Source organism: Trachurus trachurus (genome assembly GCF_905171665.1).
Source record: "Trachurus trachurus genome assembly, chromosome: 22".
NCBI lineage: Eukaryota > Metazoa > Chordata > Actinopteri > Carangiformes > Carangidae > Trachurus > Trachurus trachurus.
In genome coordinates, this window is record NC_139907.1 from 18,525,799 (window position 1) to 18,541,203 (window position 15,405).

At 43.8% G+C, this 15,405-nt stretch overlaps 1 protein-coding gene across 1 annotated transcript in view; it reads right to left on the reverse strand.

The window, feature by feature from the left end:
* Window positions 1-15,405, reverse strand: part of ttll5 (tubulin tyrosine ligase-like family, member 5) — a 49,316-nt gene that overhangs the window by 20,204 nt on the left and 13,707 nt on the right. The window contains exons 12-27 of the mRNA XM_083998319.1: window positions 14,437-14,518; window positions 13,998-14,059; window positions 10,944-11,038; window positions 10,197-10,238; window positions 9,280-9,387; window positions 9,062-9,153; window positions 8,399-8,461; window positions 7,590-7,738; window positions 7,053-7,308; window positions 5,982-6,099; window positions 5,381-5,527; window positions 5,185-5,276; window positions 4,907-5,055; window positions 4,044-4,625; window positions 3,772-3,959; window positions 1,611-1,750 (exon numbers count right to left, since the gene is read on the reverse strand). Coding sequence (XP_083854445.1) covers window positions 1,611-1,750; window positions 3,772-3,959; window positions 4,044-4,625; window positions 4,907-5,055; window positions 5,185-5,276; window positions 5,381-5,527; window positions 5,982-6,099; window positions 7,053-7,308; window positions 7,590-7,738; window positions 8,399-8,461; window positions 9,062-9,153; window positions 9,280-9,387; window positions 10,197-10,238; window positions 10,944-11,038; window positions 13,998-14,059; window positions 14,437-14,518 — 2,365 coding nt within the window. The remainder of the gene's footprint in view (window positions 1-1,610; window positions 1,751-3,771; window positions 3,960-4,043; window positions 4,626-4,906; window positions 5,056-5,184; window positions 5,277-5,380; window positions 5,528-5,981; window positions 6,100-7,052; window positions 7,309-7,589; window positions 7,739-8,398; window positions 8,462-9,061; window positions 9,154-9,279; window positions 9,388-10,196; window positions 10,239-10,943; window positions 11,039-13,997; window positions 14,060-14,436; window positions 14,519-15,405) is intronic.

The window sequence follows — 15,405 nt, forward strand, 5'->3', positions numbered from 1 at the left end:
CTGTCTGAGAGATTGTCACTCACGTATCAACAGAAAAATAAAAGGGTGGTGACCACTGGTGTTTACCTCTCAATGAATTTACACCCTCAGTCGCCGCTAGGTTCATTATCGAGGCCGGGCACCACGTGATCATCTGTGTTTCCTTCTCTTCCCTGAACGTTGTGAGAGAGAGGGGTGAGGTACGGGGTGAGGAGGGAGGAATTTCAATGGCTGCAGAGGCGAGAGCCTGGAGCAGACAGACTATGTGGGTGTTGACATTGCACCCCCACTCACCACCACCTCCTCCCTCCTCCTCCTCCTCCTCCACCACCACCACCCCTCCAACGCAATGCTTCAAGCTGCCAGCATGCTTCACACACTCCCCGGCAGTCAGCTGCCAATTCTGCTGCTACTTAGCTCCACAAAACACAATTAAAAAGGGAACAAAATGCCCATTTCCAGGCACATAGTGAAGCAGCTTTCCCAGAGAGGTGTTGGCACTGAGCGATCCTTTTCCAAAGACTAACAATCTTCAATCTAAAAAGTCGTCAGAGACCATTAAAAAAGCCTTTAGGTTCTATTGAGTGTGACCAAATAGGCTACCACAATCTAAGTGTCTACAGTAAAGACTTTTGTTAAGTTGATCACACACACAATCCTCAGGACAGTAATTTGGCCTAAGTGAATAATACTTTAAACCTGAACGTATCAATCTCCCAAATCAACACAAGTTAAACCGACAGTGTTTTAAAAGTTCAGGCCTTTTGACAGACTCTGGAAAACAAGAGCGACCGTGTCTGTGTTCATCAGCACAGCATCTCAAACTCGAGGCTTTCAAAGGAGAGATATGCTGTTTACCTTGGCAGTGAACCCCATTGAGACCATAACGCACTATTCCCCCCGAGCTGCCTCAAGGGTGGGCAAATAAATAGTACACGTGAGCACAATGGTGAAATTTGACCAAAAGCAGCGCTTGCACGGCTCTTATAAGGCAGCAGAGGTGTGCTGCGTGCTGGATGCAGAGAATGAAACGTTTCAAAGAGGGAAATATGTTAAGATGTTGCAAAAATGACACTTTTATCTTCCTCATATGAAGCTCATCTGTACCTTCTATATCCAACATTCAACATGTTTTTCTTTTTGTGGTATATAATGAATCTTTTTTTAAAGAACAGATTTGTTTCAAGTTGGGTTTTTTTACTCAAAAATCTCCTTTAGTTCACATGGATGTTTGACCTTCACTATACAGGATGATATACACTATGTACATAGTCTGACACCTAAAGGCTGTTTTCACACACATCTACTGAAAGGGTAAAGTTGTTCTGGACACCTTAAATCGTGTTTCTACAAACAGAGGCTGAAAGTCCATTGTACATGAAGCCTCAATTGTATATAAGCTGAGAATGGAGTTTACAGTGAAGTAGGACACATCTTCTCTGTGTTAGTTATAGATTCTGGATATTAGGATGAGGGAGAAGGAGTGGGTGTAGAATTTCATACCCAACAATCAAATTATCATTCAAAACATAATATTCAAAAGAAACACAATGATGCATTTGTTTTCGTCCAGAATAAAATCAGCCATACGATGATTGAGCCCTGTGTATGTCACATTTCTCTGGACTCACCCCGCGCTGCTAAGTAGATCTGCTCCAGTGTGAACAGCTTTCACAGGCCCTTGAGTCGTGGCAGCAGCATGCCGCAGCTTAGGGTTAAGTGTGAGGCACTCTCTGCTCAGCATCCTGTTGGCCAGGTTCAGACTGGTGAGCTGCAGGCAGAAGAAGAGACTTTAAAATAATGATTCAAAGTCAATACATTTCTTGCACTTATTGTCTTAGCAGGAAGTTGGAACACAAGTTGCTAAATCGCTGTTGAGTCAAGCCTGAATGTGCGTTGATCGGCACTTTGCTACCAGCCAGTTCAAACACTGACTAAAACAAATGAGACGTATGATGAGTGCATGCTTGTGTTTCCTCCCTCCCTACATACACAAACCTACCACTTTGTGCTCTTGTATCTGGAGGCTTTTTGAAATGTACACACGGCACATGGCACAGCTAGTCTCCACTCCCCCCCCCACCACCACCACCACCACCACCAAATCCATCCCTATAACAGAATCTGCTATTATGGCTGACTGATCTGTTTACAACCGCATCAGCACTACTGAGGCAACTGTACCTCTCTGCTGCTCCGTGCCCTGGGAATTCAGCTCGGTGCCGTAATCGAATGTTAGAATTAATCATACCGCTGTGGTGTTTTATTTACTTTATTTCCTGCTGCGTCGCACTAAATGCCCAATGGAAAATTTGTAAAGCTGCCAAGCCTTGTGCAGCGTGAAAAATGTACCAGCGTGGTGCTACACAGCTACAGCCTTAAGTTACTTATTGAAGTAGAGTGGCTGCACCCTTAGAGACTATTGGATCTAATTAAGGAAATAAAAAGACTTTTATAGAAGTAAACATGACAGGGCTTGTTGAAATGTCATGAATAATTTAACATGTCAAAACTGGATACATACAGTTGATACCATAATAACAAGTCATTCCAATGTGCTTTATGTTTTCCCATAATTCCCCTCATTTGTATATTAATTAAGTCAAAATGTTACAAAGATGCCTTAATTAAGTGTTGAACATAACAATACACATTTAATGTTATGTTTACGCGTCATAGCGCACTACACTGGTTTTATTGTGGCCTAGCATGAGAGTGAGTAATTACCCAAACCTTAGAGGTCAACTAGTGTAACAGGGTGTTGTTCTTGTTTACAGAGCTCCCCATTTAGTTCAGCAAGTGATTTAATGACTTCAAATTCTGGGCCCTTCAAAAAAAAAAAATACATGTACTCTGAGCCGTTAAGTGCAAGACAGTGAACCGGTGTACTCTGAAAAATAAACTGCTGCCATGCCCAGGATTAACTATTCATAGGAAATACAGCAAACACCTTTCACACTGACAGAATAATGTAGAGTCAAAGGGAAGCCATAAAAACTGCAGTCTGTGTGGTCTGGTGCCATCACAAAAAACTTTGACAGAAAAAAAAAATGAGGCAGAGGAGGCAGAAGAGGAGGGAGGAGGAAGGAGGAAGGAGGAAGGAGGAAGGAGGAAGGAGGAGAGGTTGCGGGGCTCCACACGCCGAATGACAAACCTTTGGGGAATATAGGAGAAGGTGGTGATGGAGCCAGTGAAGCTGCCGCTCCCCTGCTCAGTGCCAATTTGCCACATTCCTCTATTTATAAGCATCAATTACCACAAAAAAGTGGTTGCTTGTTAAGTATCAAAAGAAATCACTCCCCCATGGTGCATCTGATAATGAGACCTCACACGGAGCTGAGGCTTGATGCGGCTTCACCACTGTTTGGGCCAGAAAGCTTCAACCCCCTGTTCCAGACTCGCCCCCGCATCAGTCCCCCCCCCCACCCCCCCACACAGCCCACAGACTGTAGTCGAGCCGAGGGCTGAAGGAGGAAGGTGCGCGGTAAGAGGCAGCAGACCCTCCGGCTCCGACAGGTCTGCTGAATGAATGAGCAGCTAGATGCCGCCCATCAGCATGGGGTCAGAGCCAGGTTTACACATCAACAAAGAGAAATATCAGACCTCACAGTGAGAGACTACTGCACAGGGGCCAGATCCTTCTTCCTTTCATGAAACGCTGCACAGATCAGTTTACAGTTGCTTAATAACTCAGCATAGTTTCTTTTTCTGCGAACACAGTGAAGCTTCCTGCTCCAGGTGGGTGTCTGTTCGGCAAAGGGGTTATCGAGGTTAAAAATACAACGGACTCACGTGTTGTGTCAGCAGGTTGATGTGGCTGGAGCTGGCGTAGTGGCGAGCAACCTGCTTGTCGGCCAGCTTTTGCAGGGCTGAAATGAAGGCCTGCTGGTTGGACTGGGCCTGGGCAGACAGGGCGTTCAGCTCCTTGAAGGCTCCCACTGAGTTTGACTTGAGCTTACTGGAACTGCTCCTCCTGTTAACTGAGAAATAAAATCATAGGATGAATGTGAGAACATAAGAACGAAGCAGATAACAAGAAGGTCAGAACTGCAATGAGTTTTAACCTTGGCCTGCAGATGTGGGTCTAGAAAGCTTCTGGCTGTAGATCTGCGTTGCGTTTGGGATGGAGGAGGGCGCCGCGGAGCTGGATGCGGACGAGGTAAAGGACTGAATCCTCCTGAGCACCTGGGTCGGTTGCCCGGTGGAGATCGCGTGAAAGCCGGCGGGGACATCCGTCCGGATCGCTCTCGTTGGTTGCGTGACCACAGGGGCGGAGGCGTACGCCGGGGGGTTGAAAAGAGCGTCGGAGTGACAGAACTGAGACTTGGCCAGGGACTGCGCGTAGGACGGCGGCTGAGGGGGAGGGGGCGGCGGCGGGCAGTGGAGAGGCAGGGACGCCGGAGCGGGAGAGCAGTGCTGCACATGGATGTGAGTGCAGTCTAAAGTCACAGGAAAGCTGGAGCAGTGCTGAGACGCCTGGACATCTGGCTGGGTTTTACCACTTCCAACAGTTGCCCGTTGTTCTTCAGACAGCGCACGTACAGGAGGTTGACTCTCAGCGGCCTTGATGTCTGGGTCGCTGCTGACTTTCCCCGTGGAGAGCGAGGACTCTGAAGCGCTGGAATCCTCTTTGGCCACAGGCAGAGCTGTTCAAAGGAGGAAAGAAGCCAGAGCTCCTTTATCATCAGTTAGCCATTCCTCGGCTCTGACACACATTTGTTTTCCCCCAATGAGTGCTAATCATTTGAAGCTGACCTTTCCTTCACCCCTAATGACTCAATCCTTTCCCCTGAACATTTTTATTTGGGGGGGGGGGGTTACAAATCTAAACAATTCCTGTTTACTGTGCGTGAATGATAAAATATTAAACATAAACCAGACAGAGTGACAAGAATATGAAAAAAACAAAAACATGGAAGTAACTTACTTTTGGAATTCACATAATCGCCTGAATGTCCAGAGGCATTTATTTCACGAACGTCTTTCTTAACACTCCTGACTTTTGTTCCGAGGAAGACGGTGGCTGATTTATTTTTCTGTGTGTAGAATGTCAGTACTTCCTCCAGATCGTTTTCACTGTTAATAAAAACAGGAGATAAATGTGTATAGCAGATTGAGATCACTCCTCACTCAGTAGCATATATAGCTGGAAGAGTAAAGAGCCAAGCCCTGAACAATGGTGAGTAGGCTTGCCAATTCACTAACCTTGCTGCAGTGATGTACTCCTGAAATACACTGGGGTTGACACAATGTTCCTCTTTGCTGCTCTCCTGCTTTTTCAACATATGCTCAGTTTCCTGGGGAGATAAGGAGGAGTAAGATGAATATCTGTTTTTGCATCACCCTCGTGTACATTATGTTGTAATTCTCCGGGCAGAAATCAGTGTCTGGGAATGGTTACCTTGTTGTAACAGTGGATAAACTCCCCTAACTGGTGGGACAGGATCCGTCTGCGGTCTTGCAGTGGTAATTGGCGACTGGGCAAGACCACCTTAATGTCTTGCTGAAGGTTACTGGCTGCTCTTTTCAGGAAGCGAATCACCAGCTCCTGTGCAGACAACAAAAAAAACACACTTCAGATATCTGTCATTATCACAGCCCTGAATCACTGATTCATCATGTCACGCTTATGCAAACTGCCTGTGTGCGCTCTCCTTTTCAGCCTCCAATGCCATTTAAAACACCCAACCCTTTGAATTTAATGGCCTAGAGACTGGGCCCGAGTTCGTATTCATTTTCCCCAAGGGTTTGAGGTTACTGATGATGATGTATGCCATTACAATGCAGACTTTCCAATCAGGGCTAACTTTTACAGAGACCACGTTTTCCCTCTATGTGGCCACAAATGCTTCGTACACATTTCAGCTAAAGCCAAGGTACAGATGAGTAATAATGAGGGGAACTCTGGCATGTATATACATACAAAGGAAACAATCCTCCAGGGCATACCACCCATGTCAACTTTGTTAGGAGGAGGAGATTCAAAATGATCGTCAGTGTACCATTTGGTCGTTGTCCTTGTCTGGCCAAGTTGGGATGGTGTTGGCTCTGCTCTCTGCCAACAGTCTTTGCTGGACTCGCTGCAGGTATGAGGAGAAGGCCATCCGGGCCTGCACCTTACTGCAGAGGGGAGAGGAAAAAGCAGAAGAGAGAGAGGAAAGTCATCATAAGCTGCAAAGGTAAAGCAAAAGAAAAGGAAATAAAAGGAGTAGGCGCAGCAGCAAAGATTATCCATTAGGTCTCCTGTCAGTTTCTCTTGAAGCTGACAGTAAAGACTATTTTGTTACACTGGAATCTCTGATAGCATCTGAAGCATTTACAGTCATTCCATTTTGCTGACATTTTATCCAGCAAAGGAGAGAAAACAAGAGCCTATATGTATCCCTTCCAGCCAGAAGTTGTTGAAACACAGCGTATTTTGTTCTGCACTGGCATCAAAATGATAAGCTGTCTCCATGGCCCAGGTGAACGTGGAAAGAGACCTGTCAGAACACTGCGGTGGAAGAAAAAAAAAAGAAAGAAAGAAAAAAAAGTTTGGGAGGTAGCTGTCAAACACAAACAATGATATGCTGATATGCTGTACTATAATTTCCTTGCATCAAGCACTGAGGAATTTGTACAAACTCAGACTTGTTATTGTGATTCCACCATAAATTATAATAAAATCTTGCCAATCTTTGTTGCATGTAGCAGTAAATACAGAGTACACACACTTCTGTATGTCTGATAGTGTAGAGAGTTTTTATTGAACTAAAGGGATATATAAAAACTCAGGAAAACATGATTCATGCCTGCATATCAACAGAAATGATTATTATGATAAATTAATAACTTCTTACTCAATTAACAGCCAATCATCTGAAAGGTTTAATCACCCATTTCTTTTACCAGGTCATTAAAAGTAATTAAATATTCTGGCAAAGGATGCCTCCTCTCATCTCTTTTACTGGGAACACAAGTGTTTCTCCTTCTAAAAGAGGGAAGGATGAGGGAATAAGGGAGAGGAAAATACAGTAAGTGAGGAAGATGAGAGCAGCGGCCAAACAGAGCAGCAGCCCAGAACACAGACTGACCTGAGGTCCCAGCCTTGCTGAAGGATGTTGAGCAGGTTGACTCTGGGCCTGGCATTGTGCGTGGCTGCCTCTGAGCTGGACAGAGCCTCGCCGTGGCAGCGCTCCAGTGGTGTGGCCACTTGTTTTCTCTGCTCTGCTACCAAAGCCTTGTGTGAGACTGGCTCCAGAGCTTGTTTCACCTCCTCTCTCTCCTCCGGAGCGCACTCCTCTCCCTCCTGACTGCCACTCTCAGTCGGGGAGGCCTTGGATTCCTTCCCTGAGGTATGCAGCATTGCAAGGAAAGACAAATGTCAGTTGCATCACTGGCATTTTGGATTAGAGACACGGAGACACTCAAAATAGGCCTTTTATTGTTGCTGCAATGAAATGAACTCATTCAGAGTCATATTTGGCCAACCTCACCGTGACACAGGGGAGTTATTTATTGGAACCAAAAGAGTATTAGCATGCAATGTTGTCCCACTTAGCTACACTCCTCTCAGTTTTAGAAAAAAAAGAAGAAGTTTCCTGAGCCGAGGCAGAAAACATCAGGCCTACCCGATTTTTTTTTCCCTGCAGCAGAGCGATGAGTCAGGTGGTGCTGTCTCCTCTTACGTGCCTCAAGAGACAGCAGCTTCCTCTCATACTGGACAACGTGACAGCCATGGACGGCGTCCACCTGCAGCTGCACATTCCCATTCACATTCCTGAGAGACAGAACAAGAAATGTCAACACAGCGGTAATAACAACAACAATAATGATTTATACATATATCAGAAACAATTACAAATTCTTTGCAGAGCAATACTTATAAATTTTAACTGAAGCCAGTTCTGAGAAAGATTAGTCTGGTTGGGTAGCTTGTCCAGAAGTTGACATGAGAGACAGTGATGGTCCAAAGGAGAGAGGATAAATGGCAAATAATAAAAGCAACTGAGGTCTGTAGCAACAACCGTCTCACTAATCTGGCTACCTAATGAATGTGGAAAAATCATAGATGGGCTTAGTTGGGGGCCAAATCTCCAGACAATATTGCACAACAGTCAAAGCTGTGGTTAAAACTTGAAAGCCTGCACTGATTCAAATAACATAAATGCATGTTGTATTAAAATAACAAAAATGCGGTTCAATAAAAAGACACAGTTCATCTGTAACTGTCTTTCCCCTCCTGCCCCCAAATCGACACCACAATGCCACATAGACACCAGGCGTGTGCTGGAAAAGTTGACTGTGCTTCATCTTTTCAGCTGTTCCCCTCACCTATCCAATCGAAAGACCAAACAAACGCCACGTTCGAATCCAACCCTTTTCCACAAACTGATGGAGAGATTTATTCCCCAATCCTGACCACAATGGAAATGCTTACCTTCCATGGAAAAGTCTGTTTGCCAACATGTAGTTCATTGATGTCTTGGACTCCAGATATCCACTGAGAGAAGAAGATAATGAGCAAATTACAATAATCATAAAGGCAGCGGCCCCATTGAGCCTTGACCACCTTATTTTGCGGCAAATGTGTTAAAATGGGGCTTCTGTGATATAGCTGCTCTGGAAGCAGCCGCTATTAAACGCACCAATAATTTCCCAGACGGCTCAATAATATGCTTTTTAAAAAAGGCCACAAAATCCCTGCTGCTAAGAGACCCGTGGATCTAATCAAGAAACATATGCTCATATAGGAATATGAATAGTAAGCAGAAAAAAACTGGGTTTCCTCTCTCTGAGGGAGTTTCAGTACCGTTTTGACAATAAGTCACTGTGAGATATGAGCATTTCTTGGAACATAAAACACAGCGTTGAACAAATATGTTCTGACAACAAATAAGTCAGTAAATTTGTAGCCACACCTCAGTCTGGTAGCTCAATTAGACACAGTCAAGAGGAGTCATATGGTCTGACTTTACACACTGATTGCATTCGTTTAGCCAAAGTGCCTGCACTTATTTGAGGACACATATTAATAACATTATAGATAAGTACCCCTCTGGGATTGCGAGTGATCTGTCTGCTCCTTCTTGGCTCAGCTTACCCATAGAGCTCCCATGTTTCTGCGGTGGGAAATATCCTGATGAAGCCTCCCCGTCTCTCGTATTCCTCCTTTATCCTCCTCAGCACTTTGATCTATATTTGCAAGAAACAAAAGACCTTTTTCTGAAATAGACACAGCTTTAAATAGAGATTTCAGGTTCCTGTCATGTCTTAATTTGGCAGACCCGCACACATCGTGTCACACACCACCGTTATTACCTCCTCAGCTGTCAAGCTCAGAGTGCTGTCTCCTTGGCCTTGTTTGGCTCCTTGTTTGTCTTTTGATGCCTCTGTCTCTGTGTTACTGGCTGATGCCGGCCTCTGTCGCTACAGGGGGGACAGGAGTAGAGACAAAATCATGCTATATCGACACCCACCATGTACAGACATTCAACATATATATAGTCTAAAATGTTTGCAAAGACATAACTGACAAACATTTCTCTCCTCCCTCTAACATAAAGGGAGCATTTTGCTATACGCTGGCATTCCTGACTGTCTCCCCGCTGCATGCACGACCAGGCTGTGATTGACAACTTTGGCATGCAGGTTGGAACTTGGGCCAGACTGCACGGCGCAACCCCACAGGATCACATACAGAATTTGTCATCTAAATAGCAGGGGGATTACGTTTAATTTGTCTGACGCGGCTGGGGGGATACAAAGGCAGCCAAAAAATGACAAGGCCTAATCCTACTGAAAAAGTCTCAACTGTTGCCCCTAATCAAAGTAAAGGGAGAGGACAGGTTCACCGGAGGCCCCTGGAGTTCTTCAACAGCCTCTGTGACAACCCTGGTTTAGTGTCGGGCCTTATTTTTAGTTGAAGTCTGAGGAATTGAGTCTCCGTGCAGCAAAGTTTCTGACTTTTCTGAGTCAAGTGGTGCATTGCAGCATCTGAACTGCTCGAACTAACAAAGGGCCACTTTGCTAATGTAATGAAAATTCTATTGAAATAAAGCATTAGCGATCGATACATGCAGTCTGTCTGCCACCGTGAAAATCAGTAGAACCACATAATCAAATAAGCAGAAAGCAGAAAGCAATTTCTTACCCGTAATGTAACAGGCATCAGGGAATTGCAATGGGTCAAAGCAAAAGAAGATTAATATGTCTGAGTCAGACAACTTTGAACTTACCACTCTGCCGTGTGCAGTGGATGGCGGTGCAGAAAATGGTTTCTAAGAGGCAATGGGTGAAGACAGTGAGTTGTGGGGAAGCGTCAGCATTATCATTTAACCTTTGCAAGACCGCATACAGACAAAATGCATGCTACATCGACACACAACAATGAGGCATTGTTACTGTATGTCTAAACAAGCCCCTTTTGCACAATCTAAGGTGGAGCAGAAATCTGTCTGATTTAGTAATCTCCCTCCAGCAGACCCTGCGCCAAATCTGGGTGCAGTAGTCGAGCGGAGGGAGCCAAGTGCATTAGCTGTTGTGGCATCATTAGGCAACAAGGCCTAGAGAGAGCATTAGTCACTTGATTAGAAGTGATAAAACAATAAGCCACAGAGAGTAGCACTTACACACTGATGTCACTCAAACGCTGTAATTGCATTAGCAGTTGTTTTGCATTACGGTGAATTTTCCATGAGTATAGGAGAAGAGCTCAGTGACAGTGGCAGGAATGTACTGTAAGCAACGGCGATGAAGACAAGAATGGGAATGTTTCACAAGGAGGGGTGAATGAGTGCAACACTTGGCTTGGCTCTTTGCTCTCTGTGTGTGTGTGTGTGTGTGTGTGTGTGTGTGTGTGTGTGTGTGTGTGTGTGTGTGTGTGTGTGTGTGTGTGTGTGTGTGTGTGTGTGTGTGTGTGTGTGTGTGTGTGTGTGTGTGTGTGTGTGTGTGTTTGTGTGTATGTGTGTGTGCAGTGCCAGTACCTGTGTTCTCGGGGCTGTGGGATGCTTCAGGCTGGGGTCCAGGGTGACTCGGTCAGAGCGTGGCTGTCTCGACAGGGGGTCCTGACACACGAAGCCTGAAGAGGTGCAAAAGAGTCACAAGGGGGTATGTGAATAACATCAGGTCTTAAATATGTTCATTCCCATGACCTCCATACTATATATTACATCAGATGTTCAATGATTGTGCAAGAACATGAGGCACAGAGGTAATAAATTATACGTGATTTAAGAATATCTTTATGAATATCATGCTAATTCAAAAAATATATTTGCTTTCACGTCTTTTTGGGCAGAAGGGGAGGAAATGTTTTAATATAGTGACAGATTGCTGCCCAGTACAGCAAAAACCTCAATGTAATGTGGACCACTGACTGGGTTCTGGGTTCCTTCCTTGAAGGCATAGTTCAGTGTTTTGGCAAATATGCTTCTTCGCATTCTTGCTGAGAGCTTAAAGAGAAGATTGATACTGATCTCAGTGTTAAGTATAACACCGCAGCCAGCAGCCAGTTATCCTAGCTTAGCCAAAAGAATGGAAAGAAGGAAACAGTTAGCCCAGCTCTGTCTAACAGGAAAAATATCTGCCCGACAGCTCCTCTAAAGCTCATTAATTACCACATAGTCATGTTTGTTTAGTCCATACAAGAAACCAATGTGTGAAAACAACAACTCAATGCTTCAAGATGGGTTACATTTTGGACCTTCACTTGCTGCTAGCTGGTCAATGGAAGTTAAAGCTGGAAACAGTAAAACCGCAAAACATGTTGATTACTGAGCTCGACAGTTGCTGCTTGGTGGAGTTTGTACCACTGGACTGAGTCAAGCTAGCTGTTTCCAGTCTTTATGCTAAGCTAAGCTAACTAAGCGCTGGCGGCAGGCTCTGAAATGAGAGTGGTAATGATGCTGTCATCTAACTTGTTGTCTTGCCAGAAAGCAAATAAGCACATTTTCCCCAAATGATTAAGTACCCCTTTCAACTGTTGTCAGGGAAAGGAGACACGCTACTTTCATTTAATAATGCTACAAACATTTACATTTAAGTGCATCACAGTGGTAGTTAGAGGTGATGAAGAAAAATGTTAGCAATTCACATTTCCCGCTCGGATGTTCCCACCCTGTCAATATGATTTAAATCTATGATCCTCGGTTTATTCATTCCACAGAGCTAGCCAATGGTAAAAAAGTGAAATGTTACAACTGCAGCGTGTTTATGTTGTATCTTACAGCTATAACTTGGGTTGAATTAAGCCTATTGACAGCTTGGATCTCCAGGCTATTTGTTCTACCTCATCCAAGCCGTCAGGTAACAATCAGGCCCCTGCCATGCTCTTGCCTAAACACAGCAATTATTACAAACACGGGCGACATGGAGCTGACAGCTATACACAGGCGGAAAATGAATGCTAATGGAATGCTGTCATTATTTACAGGTCTGGGATGCAGCCCAAGTGTTATCAGCCAAAAGCGACTTAGTTTGTTTGGTACATAATAGATGTGCTATGTTTTACATGCCACTGCTCATTTTCCCCAGGCCCGCAGCGGCGTCTCAGTCCAAAGATAACTGGCAATTTATGATTCTACTCTTTCATTTAATGAGCCGGAGGGGAGGGTTTCAAGCCACAGCATGGCCTAGGCCGAGACATGCACGTATGTGTGAACGCACATGTGCGCACACACACGCAGGCACGCACACATAATAGCCATTCCTTTAATATCATTAGGCTGAGACCACAGATAGGTCTAACGTTTGAGTGCCAGTTTCGATGGCTGCCAGCTAATCAGCGGGCTCCATGTCTCCTGTGATTCATAATAAGGATAAAGTAGAGGATTAAATTAAATAATCAAGAGATGTGAAAGCTTGGCTAATATTTGTGTCTCTCTTTTTCTTTTTCAACACGAATACTTTAAACTCCAATCTATGAAGATGAGGCAAGCTCTTTTTTTCTGCTTGAGACTTCAATAATTAAAAAAGGGAGGAGACATAACAGAGACACATCTCGTTCCCTGCTGAAAACGCTCTTGTATAATCAGTGTTTATCACTGCCTTTGGCCAGGTGTTTTTTTCTTTCTCCCTGCTGAAGATTGCTATATTTGATATGTAGGATCCAGTTTCTCAAAAGAGCTTAATGACTTCAAAACAACTGAGGCCTCTGTTGACAATTTAGTCCGCTAGTCATTTAATGTTAATTAACGATGGCTGCGGTTTATTCTCTCAACACTGCAGCACCCATTATGAAGCCAAACAGCTATTTTCGTCAGTTTGCGCAAACGCAACAGGAGGAATGTAGGAAAACATTAAGCATTAAAACAATAGACGACTGTCTCCATCAGCTTGAAACCTGCTGGCTTACAGTAACAAAAGACTAGTATCTATGCCTTTGGAGTGAGACTGGTGAAGAAAATACAGCCAAATTACAGTACTTTTGATTTTTGTATTTTATTTTCCAAAATTAACATATTTATTCCAGTCATTTCATTAAAATTTGTGATGAATAAATCTGAATTGTGCCACAAGCAAAAATATTTTTGCATTCCTATCTGAAGTATAAGCAATCTGAAATTTTAGCTTTAAGTATCTGACAACATCTTGATAGGCAGTGTAAATTGTTTTTAAGCTCTGAATATTAGTCAGTCTGTGTTATTAAAGTTGTTGACTCCTGTTGCTATCCAGATGTTCCAGCTGAATTCTGCGTTTTGAATTTTTTGTTTCTAATGTAGGCTCTTAGAAATCTGTTCTCCTAATATCTTTTCCATGACTTTTAATGTGCTGCATTTACCAAATGTTTTCCCAGCTCTGATAATTATCTGATGGTTAATAAATGTAACTTATGTAAGATCTCGAAGCGAAAGGCCCCATTCTGTTCTAAGAGATGTGAAGCTCTCTTTCTCTTACCCACCAGCATATACTGTAATACAAAACTCTTTAAACATCAAGGTTATCACTGCTGAATTTATACAAATTAAATATCTATGAAGTGCAGTCACTTTGGCTCCAAACAGAGGTTGTATTCAGTCATTGTTTCAGCACGCACTCACCCACAAGCGAAAACATGTCTGCAATCATGCTGGCCTTTATCTTCAAATCCAAGGGCGCATCGCTGTAAATAAGTGGATGAAACAAAAAAGAAACAAACACAAAAATTGCAACAGATTTCTGAGCACAGAGTAGAAACCAAATGAGTCAAATATTGTAAGAGGATACAGATTTGTTGTCTGACCTTGACTAAACTGCTAAACTCACTAAGCGCTTTTACAGAAGAAACAAATTTAGCCACATCTCTAGCGTGACGGATTGTTTTCACAAACTATGTGTGAATGCCATTTCCTTCATTTTTTCTATTTTTTTATTAACCTCTTGTATATTAAGAAGAAAAACCCTGTCCGGGTTAGTGGGGTGATATAAATATTTCCAGTCGGAGATTCTCCTAAAACAACGGCTGAAAGAATCAAATACTGTGGAGACAGTGTCACTCACCATGCCAGGGATGGAGAAAGGTTCACCTCTAACAACCACGGTTTGAGGTTGGAGTCAATGAGCACATCAAAACCATAAAGCTCTGCAGAGGGACACACAAAATGAATCAAAAGGTTTTCACCGCAGACTGGGAAGTCGGCAGAGAGCGGCAGAATTAGAAACCTCTCTGATCTGCTCCCTGAAAATAAAGGATGAAGGGTATCAAAGTCACAAGCGTTTCCAGAGTTTTATCATAGCCCCATTATGTGGCATTTGGCAACAGAGGCCTCTGTCTTTCTGCTACTGATTACACGCATGTTATATACCCAGTCACTCAAGAAAGAAACATCCACCAAAAGTCTGCTACTGAGGGATTGGCTCAATTAAATTAACTAAGTACATACACATTTCATCTGTCATGAAGTTGCTTATGTAGGATGGTAGATCAAAAACAAGCGTGGCTGTGAATATTTTCACACATACAGTCAATAATTTTCTCATTATAGGGGAGGGGAAGCAGTCTGCATATTGTCACTATGTATTAACGAGAAGGGCTGAACTCTAATAGCTACCAGGAAAAGCCCAACCGCCATCATAAAGTTAGTGTCCTCTCCAAATTTGGGAAATAATTATGACTCCAGAAGTAGTAAGCTGGGAATGTGATGGTGTGTCCTAACTTCAAGTAGCAGAAACATGAGGGAATTAAAAAGCCATAGGCTACGTAGTGTATGTATTTCACCCCGGCAATAGTTGTGCACTGAGTGACACGATAAAAGTCTTTTAACAAAGTGGTCAGGAAGTTCCCCGTGTAAAAATTGATTCAATCACTCCCAATTTTCCCTCTTGTTTCTCTGACTGATATATAGCACACTGTGATTGAATCTGCCTATGTGCCCTGTGACGGCCCTCACGCTGCTCTGGGGAGTGTCACCCCATAAGCCAACGACCCGCCGGCCCCGGCAGCAGCGTGCAGCGAAACCGCAGTATTTT